The sequence below is a fragment of the Varanus komodoensis genome, unplaced genomic scaffold, assembly GCF_004798865.1.
Source record: "Varanus komodoensis strain SLA01 unplaced genomic scaffold, ASM479886v1 scaffold10, whole genome shotgun sequence".
Lineage (NCBI taxonomy): Eukaryota > Metazoa > Chordata > Lepidosauria > Squamata > Varanidae > Varanus > Varanus komodoensis.
Genome location: NW_025335269.1, coordinates 27,946,924 through 27,972,573, shown reverse-complemented (window position 1 = coordinate 27,972,573; position 25,650 = coordinate 27,946,924). Strand labels below are relative to the sequence as shown.

The window sequence follows — 25,650 nt, the reverse complement described above, 5'->3', positions numbered from 1 at the left end:
TTTTTTATTCAAAATCCACATTGATCTGCATTGAAACTTTTCTAAGACGTGGATGAACACTTGGGTCTCTCATATTTGCCTTTTCTTTTAATTTTGTTGTTACTTGCTTCCAAGTCATCTCTGACTTATGGCAACCCTATGAATGAGAGCCCTCCAGAATGTCCGGTCCAGGACAGCTCTATTCAGCTCTCCCAAGTTCAAGGCCGTGGCTTCCTTTATGGATTCAATCCATCTCATATTTGATCTTCCTGTTCATCTTCAGCCTTCAACTTTACCTAACATGATCACCTTTTCCAGGGTGTCTTGTCTTCTCATAATGTGTCCCAAGTATGATAGCCTCAGTTCTGTCATTTTTGCTTCTAGGGAAAGCTCTAGCATGATTTGATCAAGAACCATCTTCAAATGCATCAATTTTCTTTCTGTCATCTTTCTTCACCGTCCAGCTTTCACACCCATACAATAGTTTGAATGATTTTGAAATTGGTCTCCAGTAAGACATTCTTACACTTGATGATATTTTCTATTTCCTTCATCACTGCCCTTCCACGACTCGGTCTTCTTTGAATTTCTTGGCTGCCAACTCTCTTTGAATTGATAACTGAGCCAAGGTATGTGAAATCTTTCACAATTTTCCGTTATTAACTGTGAAGTTGTGAATTCTTCTGTGGATATGATTTTTGTTTTCTGAATATTCAGCTGCAGTCCTGCTTTTGTACTTTCCCTTTTCACTTTTATCAGGAATCATTTCAAATCCTTGCTGCATTCTGCCAGTAGTGTGGTATTATCTATGTATCTTAAATTACCATAGCATCATAGAATAATAGAGTTGGAAGGGGCCAAGAAGGCCATCAGGTCCAGCCCCGTGCTAGTGCAGGATTCCACGTTACATCATCCCCACTCAGATGACTGTTCAGTTGCATCTTGAATGTCTCTTGTATGGGAGAGCTCACAGCCTTCCTAGGTAATGGGATCCATTATTGTACTGCTCTGTCAGTGAGGAGATTTCTCCTGATCTGTAGCCTGAATCTAGTTTCCTGAAGCTTAAGTTTGTTATTCTAGGATGATCAAGAAGAAATCCTGTCCTGTCTCTTTGTGACAGTCCTTCAAGTATTTGTAGAGTGCTACTGTATCCCCATTCAATCTTCTTTTCTCAAGGCTGAACCTGCCCAGTTCAGTCTCTCAATCCCTCCTCATAGGACTTTGTTTCCAGCCCCTGGGTCATCTTTGTTGTCCTTCTCTGAACCTTTCCAGCATTTCTGCATCTTTCTTAAACTGTGGTGTCCAGAACTGGACACGGTATTCTAGATGCGGTCTGGCTAGTCCTGAGTAAAGGGGAACTAGAACTTCATGTGATTTGGAAGTGATACTTCTATTCATGCATCCTAAAATAGCATTTGCCCTTTGTGCAGCTACATCTCATTGTTCGCTCATATTGAGCTTGTGGTCTGCAACAACTCTCAACAAATTAGTGGTGTTTCTTCTGCCAATTTTCACTCCTTCCTCTGATTCTAATCCCACTTTCCTTAGGATGTGTTCTGCGAACAGATTGAACAGATAGAGAGATAAAATATATCCTTGTCTGATACCTTTGCCTATGGGAAGCCATTTTATTTCTTGGTATTTTGTCCTTCCTGTAGCTTCTTGTCCATGATGCAGATTACACATCAGGAAAATCAAGTGCTAAGGCACACCCATTTCTTTCAGGACCATCCATAGCTTCATGTGAGTCATACAAAGGCTTTGATATAGTCTATAAAGCATAGACTGAATTTTTTCTGAAATTCTTTGGTGAGCTCCAGTAGCCAACATATATTTGCAGTATGATCTCTAGCGTCTCCTCCTTTTCAGATTCCAGCTTGAACATTTCTTGCTTCGTATAGGGCTTTCTTGCAACACGGGAGAGTAATGCAATGGTCATATGATCGCTGCACACCTTTGCATCTCCTTTCTTGAGGATTGAAACATATCGAACATTTTCAGTCTGTGGACCTTTGTTTTGTTTTCCATTTTTGTTAACATATTCTTGTTAGATTTGGATTGATTCATCTTTGGTAGCTTGGAATGCTTGTACTGGTATCCTATCTACTCCAGGTGTCTTATTCTTTGCAAGTGTTTTCTGAGCAGCCTTCACTTCACTTTCTAATATTGCAGGCTCTTCATGGAATTTTGTAAGTATTCTAAAATACAGTGGCAGAAGTTTAGATTCACCTGGTTTCTTAGAAGTGCAGATTTTGCTGACATAGTTTCAGCAGACGGCCTATATATAAGATGTCTTTGGAAGAGTGAATCAAGGCAATGTATCCTCTGCTACCAGTAGAATATCTACTATATTTGACTGGGCGTTGTTCTCATATAACCCCAGTTCTCCATCAGCTCCACTGGCTCCCGATTGAAGTCCAGGCCCAATTCAAGTTGTTGGTTATGACCTATAAAGCCCTAAATGGCTTGGGACCTGGATACGTAAAGGAACGCTTGCTCCCATATATGCCCTCCCGCCCCTTGAGGTCAGCAGCAGATGCCCTTCTCCGGGAACCATCTGTGAATGACATCAGGAGGGTGAGTACCCGGAGGAGGGCTTTCTCTGCGGTGGCACCTCATTTATGGAATGCGCTCCCCAGAGAGGTCCACCTGGTGCCGTCGTTATTTGTTTTTCGGCGCCAGGCCAAGACCTTTTTATTTAAAACTTATTTTAATTGTTTGTTTATTTATTTAACTAGGTTTCTTTCTTTTTTTTTTAATTTTTAGCCGAGAATGCACTGAGGTTTTATTAAGGTTTTATGGCACTGGGGTTTTATTGTATTGGGGGTTTATTTATTGATGTTGTGAGCCACCCCGAGGCTTATTGCGATGGGGCGGCATAGAAATGTTTTAAATAAATAAATAAATAAATAAATTTATCAAATAGCTATTTGCTTAATGACCTCTCCAAGTTGGCTTATGCAGCTTGGTACAATGACCTGGTTCACAGGACTGGGCAGGGCAATTGTGGGTTGTTTAACCCACTGTAAGCCATTCTCTGTATGTGTGCATTTCTCTCTGTGTCAGCAACTTTTCCTTTTAGTCCTTTACAGATGTTGATTCAATTCCCATATGGTGGGGGTGAGGGGCTTTGGCTTTCTGTTGAAACACACTGGAATGCTGAAGTTCTTAAATAGCCTACAATGAACTCAATTGTATAACATACCAGCAGCTTGGCAGTGAATATTCCTTTTGTACTTTTAGGCCAAAAACAGAAAAGAAAAATCTAACTTTCTTTCTTTCACAAATACTGCATTAAAGGTAACTACAAGGCCACTTATAAAACATGCTGGGTCAGCTTGGCTGCCAAAGCAGAAGATCTTGCAAGAATGCCGATTGCTGTGATGATCTGAGCAGCTGAAAAGTGTTCAGTTGTGTGGGCTTCACCGTGACAAATGCACAGAGCATGTCGTAGCTGGAAGATTTGTTGATAACATCTTTTACAGTTCAGGGAACGTAAGAAGCCTTGCATGGCTTTCTTACATGAAAAAAATGGTTAAATGACTTTAATTGCAAATACCTGCCTAGAATATTTTCTTCTACACGTAACTATGGTGCTATTATATCCCTAACATTGAAATGTTTGTCATAAGAATGGCCATTCACAAGAATGGATAAAAATGGTTTATCCATTTCATTGCACCATTGGAAGTATTTTTTTCCCTATTCTGCTTTCTAAAAGTTTGTTTTTAGTTTTAGACAATGAATTAACATCCAGTGTTGCTAATGAGGAGGAGGAGGAAGACGAGGAAGAAGGAGAACAGTTTGACTTTGATAGTGGAGATGAGATCCCAGAAGCAGACAGACAAACCATTTTGCCATCCAATTTGGAGTCAAACAATAATATGGAACCAGAAGAGATGAGTTCCACAGGTGCGTTAGCTCATGTTTAAAGAGCCACAAAACCATTTTTAGTATTGTATCTGTTTATGAACATGACTCACCTTTCAAAATCACTCAAGAACCCCCCTCTCCCCGTAGACACCAGTTCTTGCATAGGAGTTAGTGTACAGAGAAGAAATCAGGACGGCACCCAGGGCCTTCCGCTTTCACTAGGCTGTTTGCACAGGAGCCTACATGCAATCTCTGCTTTGGAAAATAGAGGACAAGATGGCACACAAGTTGTCCATGCACATAGGATGCTGTGCCAATAACCCCTTGAACATGGTGCAGGCCTAGCAGCCACAACCCCAGTTCCTGCTCTCTCATGCTTCACCCTCATGATATATGAAATGAATGCTTGCACAGACATGCTGCAGCTGATATCCTTAAGAAGGATGGGAAGATGCTGTATGCATGCATGAAATTACCGTATCTTTTAATCCTGTTGAAATGGAGGGAAGAGCTATCCCAGTTAGTGCAACCCTGTGCCTGAATTGGTTGGTTTTTCCTAGCCATTTCAGCAGATCTTCTGGCTGGGCTCCTTCCTCCTGATGAGGGCAGTCTGCTATGGCCAGAGCCCCAAATCTGCCTGCCTCCCCACCCTGCTGTCCATGGGCACTTGCTGAAATGAAGATACTGATGGGGCTCTGATGAGCGCCACTGCATTGGACCCCCCAGGACAAGCTGGCATTTTGCCTGCATGTTCCTCCCCTCCTCCTGCCTCCTTCCTACCCAACTTTCTGTCTGGGGGATTCCCCCCCACCCCAAAATTAAATGCCTTTCTCTTCCTGCCCATGCGTCCTTTTTGATTAATAGGGATGTCTTTAGAAAACAAGGTCCTTTAAAGACACACACAGAGAAACTTTAGAGCATAAATATATTAACATATGCAACTGGATGCTTTTTGGTTTTTATTTTTTTGGTCCTGTGGGCTGGAGACCCGGATCTTTTCCACCCAAATTTTCACTGATGGCTTTATCCCTTCTTAGAAAACTTTTTGGGAGCTGCATGGGGGACTGCTGTGGGAAGGGAAAATTGGTTGAAAATGTTCTTGTACAAGGCTGTGCCAAGCTATAGCTTGCCCTAACTATAATTTACAGCTCAAGCCACAGTTCAGGAAAACAATCTCAAATCCAAACAATCAGGAAAGCTGTAGTTTAGAGTTGCCTGCCTATTTTAGTTCTGCTCAGCAGTCCTTTCTCCAGGTGCAGAGCATTCTGAATTTAAGGGCACGATGGATTTGGAGTGGGTGGGAAGCATTGCTTTTTTATTTCCTGCAGCAGCACTTCTATTTTGGTTTGTTTTCAGTGCTCCTTTTCACAACATCTTTTGCTCTGCATTCAAGGGAACGAAAATGTGGAGGGAGCTGAAAAGATGCAGAGAGCTGGAGCGAGTACAGAGGGGGTCCTGCCAAGAGTAAGCCCATACTCAGTCATAACCATTTCACCAGTGCAAGAAAAGGAGCCATCGCTGTCACCAGAGCCAAGTCCACAAGAAGGAAGTATAAGCCCTACCTTCTCCAGCGGATACTCTGTTCCAGTACCCTGTGGCTATGCTGTGCCATCCAATTTGCCACTAATACTTCCAGCCTATTCTAGTCCTGTTATAATACGCAGCATATCCGTAGACGAAGAAGGTAGTATATTTTTAGAAAGTATTGTTTATGAAATAGAATTATAGTGCAGATACTCTACAGGCATTACTTTCAGGAAGAAAAGGAAGACACCAGACATTCTGTGTAATCCAAAGTTTAGCATGTTGGATTATTCTTTTTGTTCTTTGATTCTTGCAATCCAAGATACAGCTTCTCTGGATCAGTTACACTGATCCTAAGAGTGGTTATTTTGGACTGTGGGAGCAATACACAGTAGGAATGAACAAATTGTAGGTCTCTGCATGGTTTCCAATGCTCTGAAGTGCTAGCTTTTTCATAGGAGATAAGGAAAATACTTTTGATATGGGAAAAGGAAAAATTAACCCCTTATATTTCTAGTTTAAATGTGTTGCCTTATACCATTAATACATTTCTCACTGTTGTTCATGTATCCCATCTCTAGCCTAGGGATGTATATTCATATCTCTTGCTAACAGGAGTAAAATACGTGCATGCATATATATGGAATATGTAACATGATGACTCTGTAGCAGGGTCAGACAACTTGGGGCCCTTCAGATGTTTTGATGTAGAACTCCTATCAGCGCTAGGCAGCTGAGCCAAAGGAAGGAAGGATGGGATTGGTAGGTGAAACCATTGGATGACCATAAATTTCCGCCCCTCTTCCTGCTCTTTCTTGTTTTGTTTTCGTCCCTCCCCACCCCGCCTATATTACCTAGCAAGGTAGGAGATGCTATATTACTGTCAAGAGGTATAAATATCGTACTGAATTGCATTTAAGAAGGGAGTGCTGTATTTTGTAAGTGTGTTAATTCAAAATTACTGTATTTTAACACTGCTGTCACTGACAGAGTATCTACTAATGTTGTTTTCCTTTCCCCAGCAAATATTCACATAGTAGGTGAGGATTGCCATTCCAATTCTCAGTGTTTGGAAGAACCTCAGAGCAGGTAAGTCCAAATACTTACTGGAATATACTTGTGGGGGAACTCCTTGGTAGAGAACTGTGGTGTCTCTGGGTGGAATGCCCTTTGATATTGCTGGATTGCTGTAAATAAGGGCAGAGCCCCACAGCAGCCTTCCCCAAGCTGGTACCCCCCAGACATGTTGGTTTGCAACTCCCGTCATTCCAGCTGGGGAGGATTGAAGTCACAGTCCAACAAATCTGGATGGTGCCGGGTAGGAAAAGCAACCTTACAGTAAGAGTGGTAGGAAATCGGCTCCCTCATTTTACCTTAAGCATCCTTCATTTTGGAGACGGACTGCTCTACCCACCTTTGGAGGCTTTGGTGAAGGGTGGTTTCTGTCTTCATGGACCTTTTTGGAGGTCTGCTAGGAGCATCTGGTGGCCACTGTTGGCTGAGAACAGGCTGATAAACTACATGGACTATCAGGGCACTGAATTTTTAGTCTTTTCTCTGTGGTTTCTGCAGTCCTGATTCCTTTTCCTCCAGCAGCTGCTTCCTTTGTCAACCCACTTCCCCTCCCTGCTTTTTCTTCATCCTTCCTGCAATTGACCTGACTTTACCCTACCTGTAGCATGCTTCCCTTTCACTATCACACTGACTTGATTTTTGGATACTGTGCTTTTTTTGACCAAAAGTTTTCTACTGCAAAAAGGGAACACATTTCTTGGGCAAGGCTAACAAAACCAGCTTGCTAAATTTAGACTTCCCATGGAAACATACTGGCAATACTCCACATGGCCATATTTGAACAATGGCCAGCAGTGATGCCAACACTGTCTTCTCAAGCACACTTATATGGAAGAAAGTCTGGCTGGGAATGGACATCAATGCTGCCTAGAGAGAGAATGTTCTGTTTTTGCATTGAGAAGGGGTTAAAGCATAAACCAGATAGAAGGGTAGCAACATGGTCTCCTTTTCTTACACCCAGTTTGGGAGCCCAATAGCATTGATGCCATGGCAGCAGAGTTATGTGGGAAGAGGTTCATTGCTGTGCTTGATGATCTCCAGCTCATGTCATAGAATCATAGACTAGTAGAGTTGGAAGGGGCCAAGAAGGCCATCAGGCCCAACGCCCTGCTGTTGCAGGACACCAGTTTATACCATCCCACTCCGATGACTGTCTGGACACTTTTTGAATGTACCTGGAGCTGCCCTGCTCTCTGCATGCAGTAGGAAGGGCAGGATGGTTGCTGGAAATGTAGTAAGCATAGTGCTGTAACCCAGCATAGACCCCTCACCTGCAGGCTCACAAAACTCTGGGGCGGGTGGGGTGTGTCTCTGTACACCCCTCCTGTACATGATGCACCCAATTTCACCAGCATCTTAGTGGCTGAAAAGAATTCTGTAGCTTTGTGTGTTTCATTTTTTCCCTGCACTGAGTTTAGGGTTTATTTATCAAAACAAGTCAGGCTTGTTTTCCAGTTTTTATTCTGGAAAAACACTGAATGGTAAAGGTGTAGCTGCTGCAAATATGCCTTAATTGTTAGACATGGTATTTTTAAATAATAGAAATATATAGTCAAGAACTAAAGTATACTCTAGGCCCATAGAACATAGGGTGAGGCATAGTGAATCAGAGCAACGTCCAGCATTCGGTTCTCACAGGGACTGACCAGGTGCCTGTGGAAAGCCCCAAGTAAGGCACGGTTGCACCAGTGCTCCTTGGCTTATGTTCCCTCACATTTCAGAAACAAAGGGATTTTTTGCATTCAGAATGCAAGCCTTTGCACACTTGTATTAAGAGTAACCCTCATTAAATTCCATGGGATTTCTAAGAAAGTGACTTGGGAATTTAAAGCCCATTTGTGATTTTGAAATTTACTTTTTCTCTGTGTACTTTTTCAAAGTGAAGATAATCAGGAGAATAAAGCTGATGACGCCTTAGCCAAATGGGCTGCTGATCCTGCAAACACAGAGTGGATGGAGAGTAAGTACCGGTAACTACAGTTTTTCCGCTATGACGAGCTGGTTCATGGGTCAGATTCTTGCTTGTATTGGAATGTTGGATTTAACACTGGCATGACTTTCCTCCCTTCTCTGGAAGTTTGGACTGATCTTAGTATTCAGGCTAGATTGGGGAATTACGCAATTTTTCTGCTCATGGGGATGCTACAGTAATGCACCTCCGATGTGTAAATTGTGGGCAGGATCCATTGGTGTCATGCCACAAATTCATGTAGTTCTAGTGGATCTCTGCCAAATCTGTCCATTGAGCAACCAGTTGCACTTTCTGTGTGCTCAGACTGAGCAACTGATTGTACAGTAGACTGCACAAATGGAAGCACAGTTGCTTGACTCAAGACATGTGCAAATGTAGCATTAGTTGCATTTCCCTCCTGCCCTGCTTTGCACTAGTACATCATGTGGAATGACACAGTTGGATACTTCTTTTTAATTTATGCGATATGGACAAGTATCCAGGACAGTCCTTGTGTCTGATTTCATCTCATTTAATTTATGTTAGGGAAAAACATTTTATCAGCAGCTGAGTGGGAAAACTTGTGTGCATGCCAGACAGAAGTAAGAGACAGATGAAGCTGGCATACTGGGCAAATTCAGAAATTTGTAAAGGTCATCATTGTACCTACAGTGAATCTGGAAAAGCCTTTCCACTACAGGAGCACTTAAGGAATTTGATCTTTGGAGATTCTGAAATAAATGAAGTTGATCGGTACCTTCTGGATTAATACGTAGATTTGAATTTAGTTTTCCACTGGCTTTTATATTCCTAAATTTTTGAGACAGTTCTAGGAACAAATTTGTGCATTCTCTTAACATATAAAAACATGCATCTGGGGCAAAAAGGCATTTACAGTATTTATCTAAATCTGTACAAAATACATTTAAACTGTACATATTACAAGGAATCAAGACAGAATAGGCTTAGGGTGATCAGAAGTAATCTGGATTGGAAGCATACTGCTTTTCGGTCCCTGCAACAATGCAGAGAAGAAATTGACAAGGCGCTGTCGCTTGAGAAAGGGCTGCTCCTGCTGGCCTTTGTGCTGGTGCTGGTAAACACTTTGAGCTGCAAGTCTGAGTTGTGGCCTGGGTGGCCAGCCATTTAGAACCTGCATTTGTACATGTGAAATTCCAACATGCATAAATCAGCCCTGCTTTATAAATGCAGCCATCTAGGGATGAAAAGGAAATACTTGCAGGGTGGTGTTTGGAAAACAAGGAGATGAGACATTATAGGCTTTCTGCAGATATCTGAGAACATATGGTAGAGATACTGTGGGGCGATTCAGGAGCAATAAAGGAGTTGGTACCAAACATCTCACTGTATCTTTTTAAATGTATGAAGGGGGTAACAGAATCAGTGGATTATATCCCCCCTCTCTTTAGCAGTTAGTATCATTTGTGTTGTAACAATTTTTCTTTAGCCTTTATTTCATCATCACATCTGTTAGGGTGTTGTTTAGTATATGTCTTGCTAAAAAACTTTTTAAAAGACTTTTGAAAAAAAGAAATCTCATAATAATGCACTCAACACTTTCAATTTTTATTTTTTTTAGATCCAGATGAAGTAATATATGATATGGTACCAAGAGAAAATTCAGACTCTGAACCAGGTATAATCTTAAAAGTCAATTTTTTTTTCTTCTGTAACCCATACATATTTTTCCAGAAATACTCTTCATGGTCACTCATCCCCTGTATTATCAGGCTCTAGGTCTTCCTTATGAATCTTAGATTCTACTTTTCACATTTGTTTCTGTTGAATTTCGTTCTGTTCATATCAGCTAAGGAGCACTTAGACTGATGAGCCTGCTTTTTAAAAGTTTTGTATCACACTTGATTAAAGTCACTGCTTGCAATGGCAGGAGGCATAGGAAAGGAAGCTGAACAATGCAGTGGATAATTCTTTGTTAAAGTGCACATGAGTGGAGTTGCATTTTTAGACTTAGGTACGGCTATAATTTTCCTGATATCACAAATTATATATGCGGCCAGATTTTATGCCTTTAGTATTTAATAACTGGGGAAAATGTGTTGTTTGGTGTATGTAGCAATTAAACCAAAATTAGCTTGATGTCTCGGAATGGTTAGGTATGCACCTCTCTTTTATATTGTATGACAGATATATATGGCTGTGCATCTGTGTACGTGCATGCATGCGTACTCACTTTAAATTTGGGATTATTCACTTAAAGTATATGAAATTGTATTTAAGCCCAGAGTTTGTGCAAGGAATACATTGTGTAAATATGGCAGACTGGGAACTCATTATTAATGAAAATGCGTAGAAATAGAGTAATGGAAAGAAAGAAAATGCTGTTCTTAAAGCACTATAATGTCATATATGCATAGGGATAAATTTATTAGCTGTATGATTTTCAATCTTATTTCCAGAAAACGCAAGCTGGAAAGTTGTGACCTTTTTTGTTCATTAAAAATAAAACCTGAGAAAAGTACATTCTCTAGAATGTATAATATGAAAAAAAATCAAAGCTAGATCCTCATTTTTAAAATATGTGATGTGATAATACATACTTTGCCTTTTAAAAAAGACCTTTTACTAATTCTTAACGCCTAGACAGAAAATTGCAAGTGCTACCTATAATTTTTCACTTTCAACTTGGTCATGGTAGAGAAATGTTCCTTGTTTAACAAGCCTGTGTAATTTATAAGGAATGTAAACTACGCCATATATTAACAAAAATATATGTCACATATTAATGCATGCAGAGGAGATGATTTACGATGATGTTGAGAATGGAGATGAAGGTGGAAATAGCTCTCTTGAATACGGGTGGAGTTCAAGTGAGTTTGAAAGCTATGAAGAACAGAGTGACTCAGAGTGTAAAAATGGGATGCCCAGTTCTTTTCTGCGTGGCAACCACAGAAGACAAGTATGTAGCTTTATGACAGTATTTTTCTACCATATTGTTGATATGCTTCCAAATACAGTAGCTGCCCAGGCTTTATGTTGTCCAGTTTTTCTCATGCATCTCATTTCAAACCACAAACACTGTAATTCAGAGTGAAAGGGGAAAGAAAAACTGAGGTGGAGTGAGACACAAAAGGAGCTTGATAAATGCATATACATGGAATTCTAAAGTATGCCTATTTTCTGTGGAAGCTGAGTTTCCGCTTTATTTGGTAATGTCTAATGAACGCCATTGATGTTGCTTGTATTGAAGAGAAAAGACATGAATGTTGCACAAGTTTCTTTCCAGCACATTTTGCAAAAATTCTAAAACTTACCAGGATATAAATTGTCCTTTCTTTAAACCAGATCTAGTCCACTCCCTTAATTAACTTTTCACTGATCGTGATAGCCAACTGATTACAGTCCATAATGCTTTAGTGAAGCAGCTGGTAGAATACCTATAAGAAGTGCAATAATACTTTGGAATTCTTGACCCGCCTATAGTAGGGACAAATCTCACATTGCACTTTTTTAAAGTATAATTGACACCAGAACTGGGTACAAGGATTAAAGGATTGTGAAAGGAGTAAAGAGGATTTCTTAAAAACAAACACACATACACAACCGGGAGCACTCAAAACATAAAACATATTTCCATATGTACATCTTTATACTAATGATACATATAAATATTGCATTTTAATATGCGATGAACAAATGAGTATTTAATGTAGCTACATTGTATTGGTTCAGATGGTTGGAAACTTGTCATGCCTGTGAATTTATTTTTATTTGTTTAAGTTATTTTTAGATCACCTTTAAGATAAAAGACAGTAAACCAGAAAGAAACCCATCTGAGTTTTAGTTTTAGTACATGCAAAAGATAACTACCCTTTTTACTGGTTACCATCCCTTATCTTATCTGGCCACCAGCATGCATGATACAGCTCAAGCACTTTAGAGTGAAGTTTAAGATTGTATCTTTTTGTATGCTATAGCTTTCTCATGAAATAACCCGTTTAAAGGAGCACTATGAAAAAAAGATGAAAGATTTGATGGCAAACACGGTGGGAGCAGTAGAGATTCAGCAACTAAAGCAAAAACATGAGCTGAAGGTAGTGTAGTTGATTTTTGTAACAAGATAAATGTTAAAATTGTTGTTCGTCAAACACAATGCAAGTTTTAATAAACAAAACTGATGGGAAAAATTGGACAGTGTGTATTCCTATTGAGCTGTCTGCATTGCCAGTGACCTTAAAAGAACACTGTCAAGGACCTTCATGCCAGCTAACTTCTCTTTGCCCTGCAGTTTATAACACTTGTGAAGGGAGATACGAAACAATTGTCTCTATTGATTTTTTTGCTCTTGTATCACATTCTGATCCACACAGCCTTTTGGCTAAAGGCTGCTGAGGAGGCAGAAGCGACTTTGTCCTACATGCTAAATAAATAAATAATGATGGTATATTATCCCTGCTCTTTTGGATTTTAAACGGAGAGGTGATCAATTTAGTTGTGTTCTCCCTTTTACTTCAAATATATTAGAATAAAAAGATAATCTCTAATGGGATATATCAGCATTGTTCTTCTGCAACATTATTTTATCCTTTCAAAGTGGTCACTGAAAAGGAGGTTTTCTTCAGAAAGGAAACGAGATCTTGAAACAGCGTACAAATGTGAGCAAAAGTTTAAAGGAGCGTCCTCCTTCTCTTTAGAGCCATCCCTTGTGTGCAGAGACTTCCCATATTAGTTTATCTCCCCTCCACATTCCCTGCGCACAGAGAATCCTGCATGTAAAGCAGGAACTGGATCACCCCTCTACATTTTAATTGCTGCTGATTGTTCACCACCAGGGAGCATTAAGAGAATATGGTTTCTTGCAAATAGAATTAAGAGTGTGTTCAGTGTAATTAGGCTTGGAATAATTAGAAGAGGCAACACTGTTTCAGGAACATAACATGCCAATTATGTAGCTGATTTTCAGTGGGTTTTAAATGCTTTGGTAGTTGTGATGTCTTCTGAAGGAGAACCGAGCACTTGAAAATATGACATTCCATTTTTAATGCATTATATGCCTAAGCCAAATTCATTTTTTGATATTGGATGAAATTTGGGCTCTGTTAAGGAGTAAATGTTGTAAGTGTTAATGGAAACATGCATGCATTGCATGTGTGCTTTAGCAGTGCATATGTAATATTTGAAAGAACAAACAGGAAGGGCCAGGTTTGCACACCAAGAGACACACAACACTGTGTAGCATTGGCTATTGTCTTCAGCCTTGACAGTGTTCTTTGAAAGAGCAACTACTTGCATGCAGGATTTGCTACCGCATTACAATAAGCCATTGAATTCCACTCCTGTTATTCACTGAACTTGTAGGATGTGTTTGGTACTGTCTTGCAGATGCAAAAGCTCATGAGGGCAGCCAGGGAAGGCACCAAAGACGGCCTCGAAAAGACTAAGGCTGCTGTGAAGAAAGGTCGCTCATTCATTCGCACCAAGTCATTTATTAGTCAAGGTATGTGTTGATCACTTTTTTTCAAAAATTATGCCTGCTAATGTAGTTTGGAAAAAATATGACAGAAATAATTCCCCAATGTCCTTATTTACCGCTTAGTCAGAGAAAATGTTTTGGAAAGCCGATTTATCTCAGCTGTTACCAAGAGGGGGGAGCACATAGTACTGAGAAATCAATTTATCTCTTTCCAGATTAGAGTAACTGAGGTAAAAATGGCAAAAATGCTGATCCCTGCTAAATGCTCAGTATGACTAAATTAATCAAACAGTTATTAGCTTAGTTGTACTGAGGCATTAAATCACATAAAACCTGTGTATGTGCTTATAAATTGGATCCATTTCCAAACCAAATAAAGCAGCTTATATAATGCCATACCCAGAACCAGACAATATAACAAGTGGCTTGATCAAGCTTGTGCTGTTCTAAGTAACTTCTGTTTGTTTTAAACATGCATTTCTTCTGGTTGAGTATGTTGCCCTCCAGCCTGCCTCATGCCTTAGGACACTTGCCATACAAAGTCAAATGCACTGCTAATTCCAGCAATTCACTTTTGCTAATCTCTTAGGTCACATACTCCTAAGACATGCTTGTAGCTGACTTTTGGTCTATGCAGAGGAATGCTGGGTGTGGAAAGGGCTCTGTGTGCATAGTCTGAGTACTGGTTTATGTTAATGCTTTCAAGTGGATCTGTGACTCAGTTACCCAATGGTCCCTGCAGAGTGCTTCCTCTTGGAAGCTCTAGGAGCGATTAGGAGGTGTGTGTCAAGGCTGCGTTGGATTCCTAGGGGAGAAAGGCAGTGCGCACCAGTGCACTCTGCGGCTTGCTGAGCTCATGTGCCAAAGCTTCTGCTAACTGTCCTTTCAGTGGCAAAAGGGAGGATTTAGGAATCGATTTACTCTCTCAGTAACTCTCTTTCATGCCTATTATGTAATTGTCATCTGCCTCTCGTATCTGTGTTCTTCACTGCGGCAAACATTCCAGTGCATGCCATGTTCCTATCGGCTATGGTAATTACCCACTGAGTCCTATAACTGAGCTACGGATCATGGCTTTAAGTATTTGCTTAGTTGTCAATTCCCCCTACTTTAGTTGACTTGCAAGTTATGCAGTTTGTAACTTGTGACTGTGTCTCTCTTATGGGGAAAGGAGCAGCAAGGCGTCAAGGCGACACTAATTTTAGTTTTACATAGTTCTGTAAATTCTTGATTCTCTTTTCAACAACCATCACCTTGGGTTCCTTGCAGGAGGAAGAATTCAGGCTATAAATGGATGTTAACCATGACAACAACAGCAAAAAGAACAATCTGTTTCATGCTCAATTCTTTTATTAATCTCTGTTCTAATAGAGCAGAGATATAGAAACGTAGGCCTTGCAGGCCAAATTTGACCCTCTGAAGTTCCCTGAAAGCTACACTGTATTTCCTATTCTTCTCCCTTTCTATGTATTATTGGTTGTTCGGTAGTTTCCCAGCTTTGAGCATTTTCCCTCAATTCTGAAAGGTTGGAAGTTTAGAAGACTTAATTACTGGTAATAAGAGCTTTAAACTTCCATCTTCTGCTCTTGGCCACATTGACCACAAAATTGGCCACATCCAGTTTTGGCCTGGTGCTCTAAGAGATTTTATGCTGTTGTAGTAAAGTCATCATGAAATTTCTTAGCTCTGACTTTTCTGTAGTGACTGTTTCTTCTGAATGAGCACACACGTTTTGATAAATTTATACCCCAGACCTTCAGCAATTTTCAAGTCTTTCTATTTGGATAAGTATTCAGAAGATACTTAGAAGTATTCAGAGTATTCAGAAGATTGCATGAAAATTATTGGTAAATTTACACTATGTATATTTTTTTCATTTTAATATTTTGAACTATGGATTCAAATGTGCAGCTCAGATCATATATTGATAATGACACAAATGTAGAGATGCTGACCCAAAGCATAAAAAATGTGGTCACATAATGGGTGAAACTGTAACCTGGTAATTTTTCTAGATCATCGATCAACCTGTCTGGAAGAAGAGGAGCTATTTATTGATGTGGACTGTATGCACACAGAGGCAATCATGACTCCTATGCCTGATGGATTATCACAACAACAGGTGTGTATGTTGGATACTGTTGAAATCTAAAACAACACTGTTTAGTGCCTCTTTCTGTAAACCATTTATGGAATGAGTTTTGCAACACCATCCATTGACATGTTGTCATTTGCCTTTCACAGAAGGGAGATGCACATCAAATATTACCTGTCGAAGCAAAATCCTCATGTGCTGAATTCTTCAGAACAAATTGAGAATGTGAAAATCTTATTTCTACAAGCCTCTAATTGTGTCCAACTCTGTACAGACTGTATGTGAATGCACATTACATTCTGACAAGTTTATTTCCACTGCTAGTTTGCTAAACGTGTGAAATCTAAACTTTCACACAATAGTAACACTCAAACTGGCTAAACTTACCAAGTTAGTGATCTCTTACAAGTCCTGTACCTGATAAGCAGGGCTTGCCCAAGACCATTTGCTACCTTGAGCAAAGGTGGTGCATCTACTTCTGTTCCGTGTATGGAAAGTACCAGATGACTCGTACTTTGACACTGGCAATGGGACAGCACCTGTCACCTGAGGCAGCCAGCTCACTCTGCCCAAAGATTGGGCCAGGCCTCTTGGTAAAAGATAGATACAAAAGAAATTCGTCCAAGCCTGTACATGCTGCTGCTTTCCACAGGGTGGCATAATAGGATGCCTGATTCTTACTTAGCTCTGGGTGCGTGCATGTGTGTGTGTACGTGCACGCGCATTTGTCCATGTGTTGTAGCTGTACTTTTAAAAATACATATTTTTAAATATGTACCAACACAACTTTTGGATATTTGATCCCACTGTTCGTCAGCTTCCATATAGAAAGAACAACTGTAATTCAGCAAAGCAGCTGGTCTAGCTGACTGTGTGATGTGGGACAGTGTTGTGAGGTGTGGCCTTGTGCTAAACGTGCCGTTGCAGCCGCTCCGGGTGAAAGCAGTTGGGGCTGCTGTGGGTCCTCTGCCCACGCATCTTCAGACAAGTTCGCAGGGGTGTGTGCATCATTTCAGAATGAGTAAATGCAAGCCACTTTCACTGTTGAGGAATACCCTGGAGGCTAACATAACTAATCTGTGCCTCACTATGAAATAAGCAGCATATTATTTTAACATGAGTCATATCTTCAAGCTGTGAGAGGAAATTAGAATGAAATAAGTTTGCAAGCAGGCCTGTATCTGGAGTAGGGATGGATAAAGCTGTCACGTTTACTCTTTAGTGTATTAATTTTTAATTAATTGTTTAAATTAAATTAATTAATTGTTAAATCTCTAACTTTTCCAGTCTTGTTTATGAAAAAATACAGATTTTTTCAAATTCTTGCAAAAACAAAAAACTCAGCCATCTGCTTCAGCCAAAGAAATAAAATAGTAAGTTCCATAGCTATGCCCGGGCATAGCAAGGACTATATTATAAGTGCCTGCCCTCTACCTGTTTAAAATTTAAAGCCTGTGGCAGGGTGCGGGGAAAGTTGGCACAATGATTTTGGCACTACAGACTTATTTGAACTCACAAGGATTCAGACCCAGAATTTTGAGAGCTAGGTGCTCTGTTAAAACCTGGATGGGATAATCTTTTTTGCTTGCTTTCATCTGATTTCTTTTTCTTGTTCTTAAATATTTTCAAGTTTTTCCATCCCATTTCTGCCTTTTGGAAATGACAATGACAAAATGACAAAAATACTCACCAGTTCCTATTTTAGAATTGAATGGAACATGTGTCTTAATCCCTGTATTACTTTCATGTTGGCTGCTTCTAAGCTGTTTTCTAGAATCCTAAAGCTAACTGGTATCCTAAAGCTATATCGGTTAGCCAGGCAGGCAGTCTAGTTAGCGACTGACGTTTTGGTATCATTGCCTCACCATTATCATTTTGGGTCCCCTTTTCTGAGCATCCTTTCCTTTCTCCATCTCTGGTCTTTTATCTCTGGCTCCCTTTCCTACGGCCACTTCCCATAACATGGATCTCACACAGATGAAATGTAGATGACTCCTCATGGGGATAGTACAGCTCTAATATTGCAGGGGTGGCCCTCCCATGAGGTGGGGTGAGCCCATCCCTCTGGGGCAGTTGCATGGTCTCCCTTAGCCAGAGCTGCGAAGGGACAAGCGGGAGGTATCCCAGTGGTTCACCGGGGGCACCTCTCCATTCAAAGCCTGGCTCCAAAGCCCTGCTCAGGTTCTGTGACTCTGAAGAGCTCTGCCCGCAGCCTTCAGTGGCAGGCATACCTCTTCCGAGAGTAGATCTTTCTCGGACTAAGCCAGCAGTCACAGGGGCCACGACTTGCAGTGCTTTGCCTTAACTCCTGAAGCATTAGGAGCAGGGCCCAGTGTATGCACTGGCCTCTCTCAGCCTCACTTCTCCCTGAGGATAACCCATGTCTTGGCCTTAATCCTTGGGCAGAGTTTGAAGATGGCTGACAAGCCCTGTTGAAAGAGAATCTGCTGGGTATCAGCTGAAGACCTGCTCAAAGATATCTCTGAATCACAGTTTTCAAAATGTGATTTGGGGTGTGTGTGTGCTTTTATTAACAGGTGGTGAGAAGATATATTTTAGGTGCTGTGGTTGACAGTGAGAAAAATTATGTGGATGCTCTCAAAAGGATCCTGGAGGTAACTAAAAATCTTTTTACATCTTTGAAAGCGAGTTGATACTTTTATTGGAAATGAGATGCCACATTTGCTGGTATGTTTCATTGTTACTCATGAATTTGTTAATAATAGAAAAGATCTTTTCATTTGGACATAATAATGAGGCAGCGATTTAATTAATACTCTTTTTCATTTCAGCAATATGAGAAGCCTTTTTCAGAGATGGAACCTAAATTATTGAGTGAGAGAAAAATAAAGATAGTATTTTATCGAATAAAGGAAATTCTTCAGTGCCATTCAATGTTTCAGATAGCATTGGCCAGTCGTGTCTCTGAATGGGATTCCGTCGAAATGATTGGAGATGTCTTTGTTGCATCAGTACGTAAATGATCACAGCTCTGTAGTGTAGCTCAACTGGTCCAGCTCTTGTCTGCTCGATTCAGCTCTGCAACCTCAGCTCGTTTGGTAAAAAATTCAGAAAAATAGCTCTGTTCCAAACTCAGTTCTGATCCATATCGCAGTCATAATTTATTTATTTATATATTTATTATGAAATTTTTGTCCTGCCTTTGTTCCTCTGGCCACAACTCTAAGGCAGCTTATATGGTCAGCTTCCTCTCCCTTTTATCCTCACAGCCCCGTGAGGAAGGTTAGACTGAGAATCCGTGGCTGGCCCAAAATCACCCAGGGAGCTTCATGGCTGAGTGGATATTAAGACCTCGATCTCCCAAGCCCTGGCCCAATACTCAGCATATTCCTCCCTGGCACCCATGAAGCCATCTGGAGTAAAGCGGGAGCACATTTGGCCCCTCCATCTCTGCCTGTGTGTCCATGTAGCCTGGCCTGCCACCTCATCCTTTGCTGTCAGGGAGCGGGAACAGCAGGAAGGTCTTTCTGGAGACCTGCCTCCATAGTGACTGCTGAACGCAGCTGCAGCATGCCAGAGACTCCAGGAACCCCCAGGTGGATGACACTCATACCCAGGCACCTTGAGAAATCTGCATTCATGCAGGCTCATGGTGCTTTGGATGCTGCTGCTGCTGCTGCAACGTACTGGTAGGCACCCGGTAGGAAGGCTGAGATGCTTCAGGAGGTACCTGTAAATGCCTCCATTACTGTGGCTACCAAGTTGGGTAACTGGGAAGCTGGAAGGGAGAAGTTCTTCTCTAGCTTGGATTAAAAGTTAGAATGGAGAAGTATTCACAGGGCTAGAAGGCTGACCTCACATTGAGAGTGAATTTTAAATACATTTCTGCCCCACTTTCCCCCATGGAATGTGAGGCCACCTATAGGCAGTCTCCTATCCAGGCAGGTCTGTCTTTGCTGCCTCATTATGCATTGCTGAAGTCCATGTTATGAACATTGGCAACACCGCATGCCCTTCACAGAGATGCTTGGACTGAGTGGATGCTTGGACTTTCCCTCCTATTTCTATTTCTGAACTGGGAGTCTTGACATTCAGCACATTGTTCTTTAGAACGAGATTTGACAGGTATCTAACATCACAGTATCTGTGACTTTAAGTATCACAGCAAGGGCAGATGTCAACATGTGCGGGGGGAACCTTGTTTCAGAGAAACGATGTGGCTGAGCTGTGATGTGTGATTCAAATTTGCCCTTTGTTCTTATTGTGAAAGCTCTAGAATTAGTACTGCTTTTTCATGTATTAAACTGTTTCTGCAGACTAGTCTGTTGGAAGCTATGGAAGCTTGATGCTTTGATTTGCAGCTCCTGCTTTGGATCTAGAAGACTTTCCGACTGTACTGTTTGGTTTATTATCTTTCAGTTTTCGAAGTCTATGGTGCTGGATGCCTACAGTGAGTATGTAAACAATTTTAGCACTGCTGTGGGAATCCTCAAGAAAACATGCGCCACAAAGCCAGCCTTCCTGGAGTTTTTAAAGGTGAGTGTATCCAGATTTGAGGTGGGACTCTACCCACTGAGGCCCAGATCTGGCTCTGGGCTGGCTTTGCTTGATGGCCTGCTTTTATCTGTGCCAGCTCAGCTCTGTTGCACAGCCTGCCAAGGCTGGGCCTGGACCTGGGCCTGTTGGAGGCCATGTCTGACAGTTTTTAAACAAGCCCAGTTTAGTTCCAGCTTGCATGCACAAAATCCCCAGTGTGCCTCAGTAATTCATTGAAATTATGCTAATCATTATACATTTTGCATTCACTTTAAGCGAAAAATGCAAGCCTACCATCTGTCCTTGCTGACTGACTAAGGCATTGATCAACAAATTATGTCACACTGTCCTAAGATGACCTCAGTACTACGCAAGCAGCTCGTTCTAAAATGCTCCATATATATTTGGGATGCCATATGGACCTGGAAATGTGCAGCCTCCGCTAAGGCTCCTACAGTGAGAGCAGTTTCAGCAGTTCTTGGCCAGCTGAGGTGCTTGTGGAGGTGCCTGCAAAGGTGCCTGCAAGGGTGCCCCTCGGCCATGTAGTAGACCAGATCCCAAATACCCCTGTCAATTGCTGAGGCTTGGCTGCTAAAGAGTTGGAGGGATGGAGATGGAATCCTGAGCAGGTTAGGATGGCAGCTGATGCGAGAACACCACAAGGGACATCCTCCTACCAATTCCTCTTGGTTCCAGCTTATTGAACTGTCATAAGTGGCACCAGATTGCAGCATGGGTTGCGATAATTCATTATTTTTAAACGAAAGTGTCCAACTAAACCTTGCTTTGCATCTTGTTTAAAGATCTATTTTCTGAGGGCATCCTTTGCTGATTTAGTGCTCATGTTAAATTGTTTGGTCTGAAGAGCTGAGCATAGTCATTTAAATAAATAACAGTATTATACTCTGCACATATGTGTATGCGTGTGTGTTTAAATGCTTGTGTTTGCATTTTCTGGCTGTGGGTTTATGTAGCCATATTAGGGCCGATCTGCATCTTCTACTTGCTTAATAGAAATTTGTGCTAAACTACCTTGACCTTCTGATCCTTTGTAACAATGAAAGCCTCGCCGCCTTGCTGCAGTATTGATTACGGAGCTACACTGCTGTGCGTTGTAGCAGTATTCACCCCACCCCCACTCGTTTGCCAGTCGCGCTTGCTTACCGCATGTCTGTGCCAAACTGAAAAATATTTTGCATCTTCGCAGAGGTGAGTCACTCCTGTGCATCAAGTGGTAGCAAGGCCACTTAAATCCATTTCAGTTCCAGGTTGTAGCACAGGAAAATGTGGAAAAGTCAAAGTATAGGAAGCTAGGTTTTAACAAGACCTGCTGAAAGAGGCACGCGCGTTATCCCGGTTCCTTTTGAGAACATCAGTGTAACTAATATATATATAAACGATTAAGATTTTCTCATTACAGCAATGCCAAGAATCTAGTCCTGATAGAATTACCCTCTATGGCTTAATGATGAAACCCATACAACGCTTTCCTCAGTTCATCCTCCTGCTACAGGCAAGTCATAGTATTAACAATGCAATGGATGCTATATTGCCTTTGAGCCAAACTGCATGTTACTTGGAAGGTACCTGGGACCATACCCCAGAGGGGGCTTTCAGGCTTTGCAGATTGTATCTGTAATGTTGTTGCCAATAGGACTCCCATAAAAACAGAGTCATGTGTAGATAAGCCTTTTGAGTTTGCTTTCTTGCTTTCTTCCTCTCTTATAAGTCTCTGAGCCCCTGCTTTCATATAGCATCGTGATAACAATGATTATGTTAGAATTAGTTTGTTCACTGACTGACTGTTCATTGGAGGCTACTTAATAGTTCTTTGGGTAAGTCCTGAGTAAATCAAAATATATATTTCTATTATAGGAACAACTGTGTTTCTGAATACAGTGCTGTTTCATCTGTTTCTCATTGGCCCTGTCAGAATTTAATCAACAATTATTATAAATCCTGCCCTGTTTCACCTGTAACTAAAGGAAAACTGCTTTCAAAAGGTGTGCAGAGAAAGAGTGCATAAATACCTTAAGAATATATGTCCTTTTATTGTTATGCATTTCACAATCCAATAGTTACCAAATACATGAGCATGCACGAGATTGTACTGCTCTGTCATGCACATGCTGGACTATTGTTGTTGTTGTTAGTCGCGAAGTCGTGTCTGACCCATCACGACCCCATGGACAACACTCCTCCAGGCCTTCCTGTCCTCCACCATCTCCCGAAGTCCACCTAAGCTCACACCAACTGCCTCAGTGACTCCATCTAGCCACCTCATCCTCTGCCGTCCCCTTCTTCTTTTGCCATCTATTGTGCCCAGCATTAGGTTCTTCTCCAGGGAGTCCTTCCTTCTCATTAGGTGGCCAAAGTATTTGCGTTTCATCTTCAGTATCTGGCCTTCTAAAGAGCAGTCAAGGTTGATCTCCTCTAGGACTGACCAGTTTGATCGCCTTGCGGTCCAAGGGACTTGCAGGAGTCTCCTCCAGCACCACAATTCAAAGGCCTCAATCCTTTTGCGCTCAGACTTCCTTATGGTCCAGCTTTCACAGCCGTACATTGCAACTGGGAAAACCATAGCCTTGACTATACGCACTTTTGTTGGCAGGGTGATGTTTCTGCTTTTTACTATGCTGTCTAGATTTGCCATAGCTTTCCTCCCCAGTAGCAAGCATCTTTTAATTTCTTGGCTGCAGTCCCCGTCTGCGGTGATCTTGGAGCCCAGGAAAATAAGATCTGTCACTACCTCCATTTCTTCCCCATCTATTTGCCAGGAAGTGAGAGGGCCGGATGCCATGATCTTAGTTTTCTTAATGTTGAGTTTCAAGCCAACTTTTGCGCTCTCCTCCTTCACCCGCATCAAGAGGCTCTTTAGTTCCTCTTCACTTTCGGAAATCAGACAGTTCTTCAGCTCCAGGGCCATGATACACATGATGAAAAACCAGGCCGGGCTGTTTCGACAGTATACCAATTTTGAGCCAAACTCAACTTTTGAGTCAGATGATCATGTGGTTACCTGGGCAGCATGGCTTCCACACTCCTTGCTGCACCCTCACCACACAAGCAAAGCCCACATCCTTTCTTTATTCCTGCTTATGGACTGCAGCAGCCTCCTCTTGATCAGTGCATTGTAGTCCTGAGATCGGTTGGTCCTTCCCCCTCCTGGGTGTACCTGCATTTCTGTACCTGCGGCACTTCCCAGTCAGTCCAGTCCCCACAGAGGTTTTTATTAGATGAAAATAAACCTTTTTGTCATGGCTTCTCCATTCTCCTTCCATGTATTTTCGCACTGTCTCCCTGTTTCCAAAAAGGGAGGGAGAAAGATACATCACTTGGCCAACAGGAATAAAGCAAGCCATTACGTGTCTGTTGCTAGCAGGCAAAGGGCAGATGAAACAGAAGGACAAAAGTGACCATTTCTGCAGCCACCCTCGTCAGGGGCCTCTCTGGTGTTTCCATGCCAGTAGTGGTAAAATGGTGATCCTGGGTCCAGATGAACAGAGAAGCTCCCCTTAAACAAGCCAGTTGATGTGAACAGCTGCAAGTCCAAGAACACATCTTGGACTCTGACAGTCTGCATGTAAGAACGAGGCACTCTGAAAATGTGGGGTACAGACAGTGCTTCTCTGTGTACCTTCTTGACATGCCACTTGCATGGTCAGGTGGATAATACTAGTAGAAGTAAATGGGGTGGTGATAGGATGGAAAGGTTGAGATGACCTTCTGGGTATATCGCAATCTAGAAAAGCAGCATCTTGAATTAAGTTGGAAACATGCCATGACAATTCTGCTTTTTTATTCATTTCTTTTTGATCTCTTCAAGGATATGTTGAAGAACACTACCAAAGGCCACCCTGACAGGCTGCCTCTGCAGATGGCACTCACAGAGCTTGAGACGTTGGCAGAGAAGCTCAATGAAAGGAAAAGGGATGCAGATCAGCGTTGCGAAATAAAGCAAATAGCAAAAGCCATGAATGAACGTTATCTGAACAAGGTTGGGATCATATTATTTGCTCCTTCCTGATTTCTCTGGCAGAGGAAATTGATTAGACAAAGCAGGGTCTTTGCACATTGGGCAAGTGGGCATTTTATTTTATTTTATTAAGAAGAAGAGGGAAGACCAACTTTGAGATGGACTGATTCCATAAAGGAAGCCACAGTCTTGAGCTTGCAAGAGCTGAGCTGTGCTGTCAAGGAGTGTGCATTCAGAGGGTTGCCTTAAGTCAGGGATGCCTAGATGCCAAGTAACAACAGTAGCTTATGAAAAGGGCAAGTAAGAGAGGACAAATTATGCACGACTTGGAGAAAAAGGGTAATACTGTCATAATACCAGAACCTCTGGACTACCCAATGAAGCTAAATGATAGGTTATCCAGGACTGATCAAAGGACATACTTCACACAGATCTTTTCTCAACTGTGCAATTCACTACCACAGCATAAACATAATGGTTTTTTTTCCTCTACAACAATCTGGAAAATTTGACAACTTCTTTTGAGCAGGGAAATATATGTAGACTTCATTGTTAATATTTACCAAGGCACTGGCCAAGCAAGTCTGCATATTTGGGGAGCTGTGTATATATCTATATCTATATCAATCAATCAATCAATCTTTATCTATCTGTCTACCTATCTACCTATCTCTGTGAAAGGTCAGAAAAAGAATAATTTTAAAGCTATACTCAAAGTTGTGCATGTTTGTGCCACCCATTTTTTAAGGGTTATAAGCCAGTGACAGTTACTCCAAATGCTTGGGCATTGGTGGAGTGGCTATCACTGGTGTTGGCACAGGTAAGGTAATGTAAGCCAGCTTAGATTTCTTGCAAAAGGAAGCAAGGTGGCATATAAATGTAATAACAATAACAACAATGAAAACCCTGCGGAAAGCAGTCCAGGTTTGTTCCACATAACAACCTGCCATGGCTGATTAGGGTTTTTTGTGCCATGTGGACCCAGTCATTTTTCTTTCACCCTTTCAAAGGCTGAAAATTCTTTGTGCCCGCATTAGTTTTGCCTTAATAAGACATGATAGTAGGAATCAACAACTGTAGAGTCACAAAGTTGGGGTTGCCAGCCTAAGGAAAAGAAGGCTACAGAGGAAGTGTTTTCTGTGGCAAAGGGAGTTAATAGCCCCCTACTGAAAGGGCCGGGATTTGGAACCAACACCTCTTTTTTCCATTCTCAAAGTATTTATTTATTT

At 41.5% G+C, this 25,650-nt stretch overlaps 1 protein-coding gene across 5 annotated transcripts in view; it reads left to right on the top strand.

The window, feature by feature from the left end:
* Window positions 1–25,650, top strand: part of ARHGEF10 (Rho guanine nucleotide exchange factor 10) — a 114,383-nt gene that overhangs the window by 33,388 nt on the left and 55,345 nt on the right. For 3 of the 5 annotated variants that reach the window (XR_006413513.1, XM_044417789.1, XM_044417798.1), the window contains exons 3-16: window positions 3,712–3,891; window positions 5,246–5,536; window positions 6,399–6,465; window positions 8,331–8,410; window positions 10,002–10,058; window positions 11,176–11,339; window positions 12,358–12,474; window positions 13,763–13,877; window positions 15,869–15,975; window positions 18,486–18,563; window positions 18,741–18,920; window positions 20,329–20,445; window positions 21,866–21,958; window positions 24,272–24,442. Coding sequence is in view for 4 of the 5 variants with exons in the window: in XM_044417789.1 (XP_044273724.1) it covers window positions 3,712–3,891; window positions 5,246–5,536; window positions 6,399–6,465; window positions 8,331–8,410; window positions 10,002–10,058; window positions 11,176–11,339; window positions 12,358–12,474; window positions 13,763–13,877; window positions 15,869–15,975; window positions 18,486–18,563; window positions 18,741–18,920; window positions 20,329–20,445; window positions 21,866–21,958; window positions 24,272–24,442 (1,817 nt within the window). In the remaining variant the exon portion in view is untranslated. Of the gene's footprint in view, window positions 1–3,700; window positions 3,892–5,245; window positions 5,537–6,398; window positions 6,466–8,330; window positions 8,411–10,001; window positions 10,059–11,175; window positions 11,340–12,357; window positions 12,475–13,762; window positions 13,878–15,868; window positions 15,976–18,485; window positions 18,564–18,740; window positions 18,921–20,328; window positions 20,446–21,865; window positions 21,959–24,271; window positions 24,443–25,650 lie in introns of all 5 variants that reach the window. The other 2 variants (XM_044417817.1, XM_044417807.1) reach the window with 2 other exon arrangements.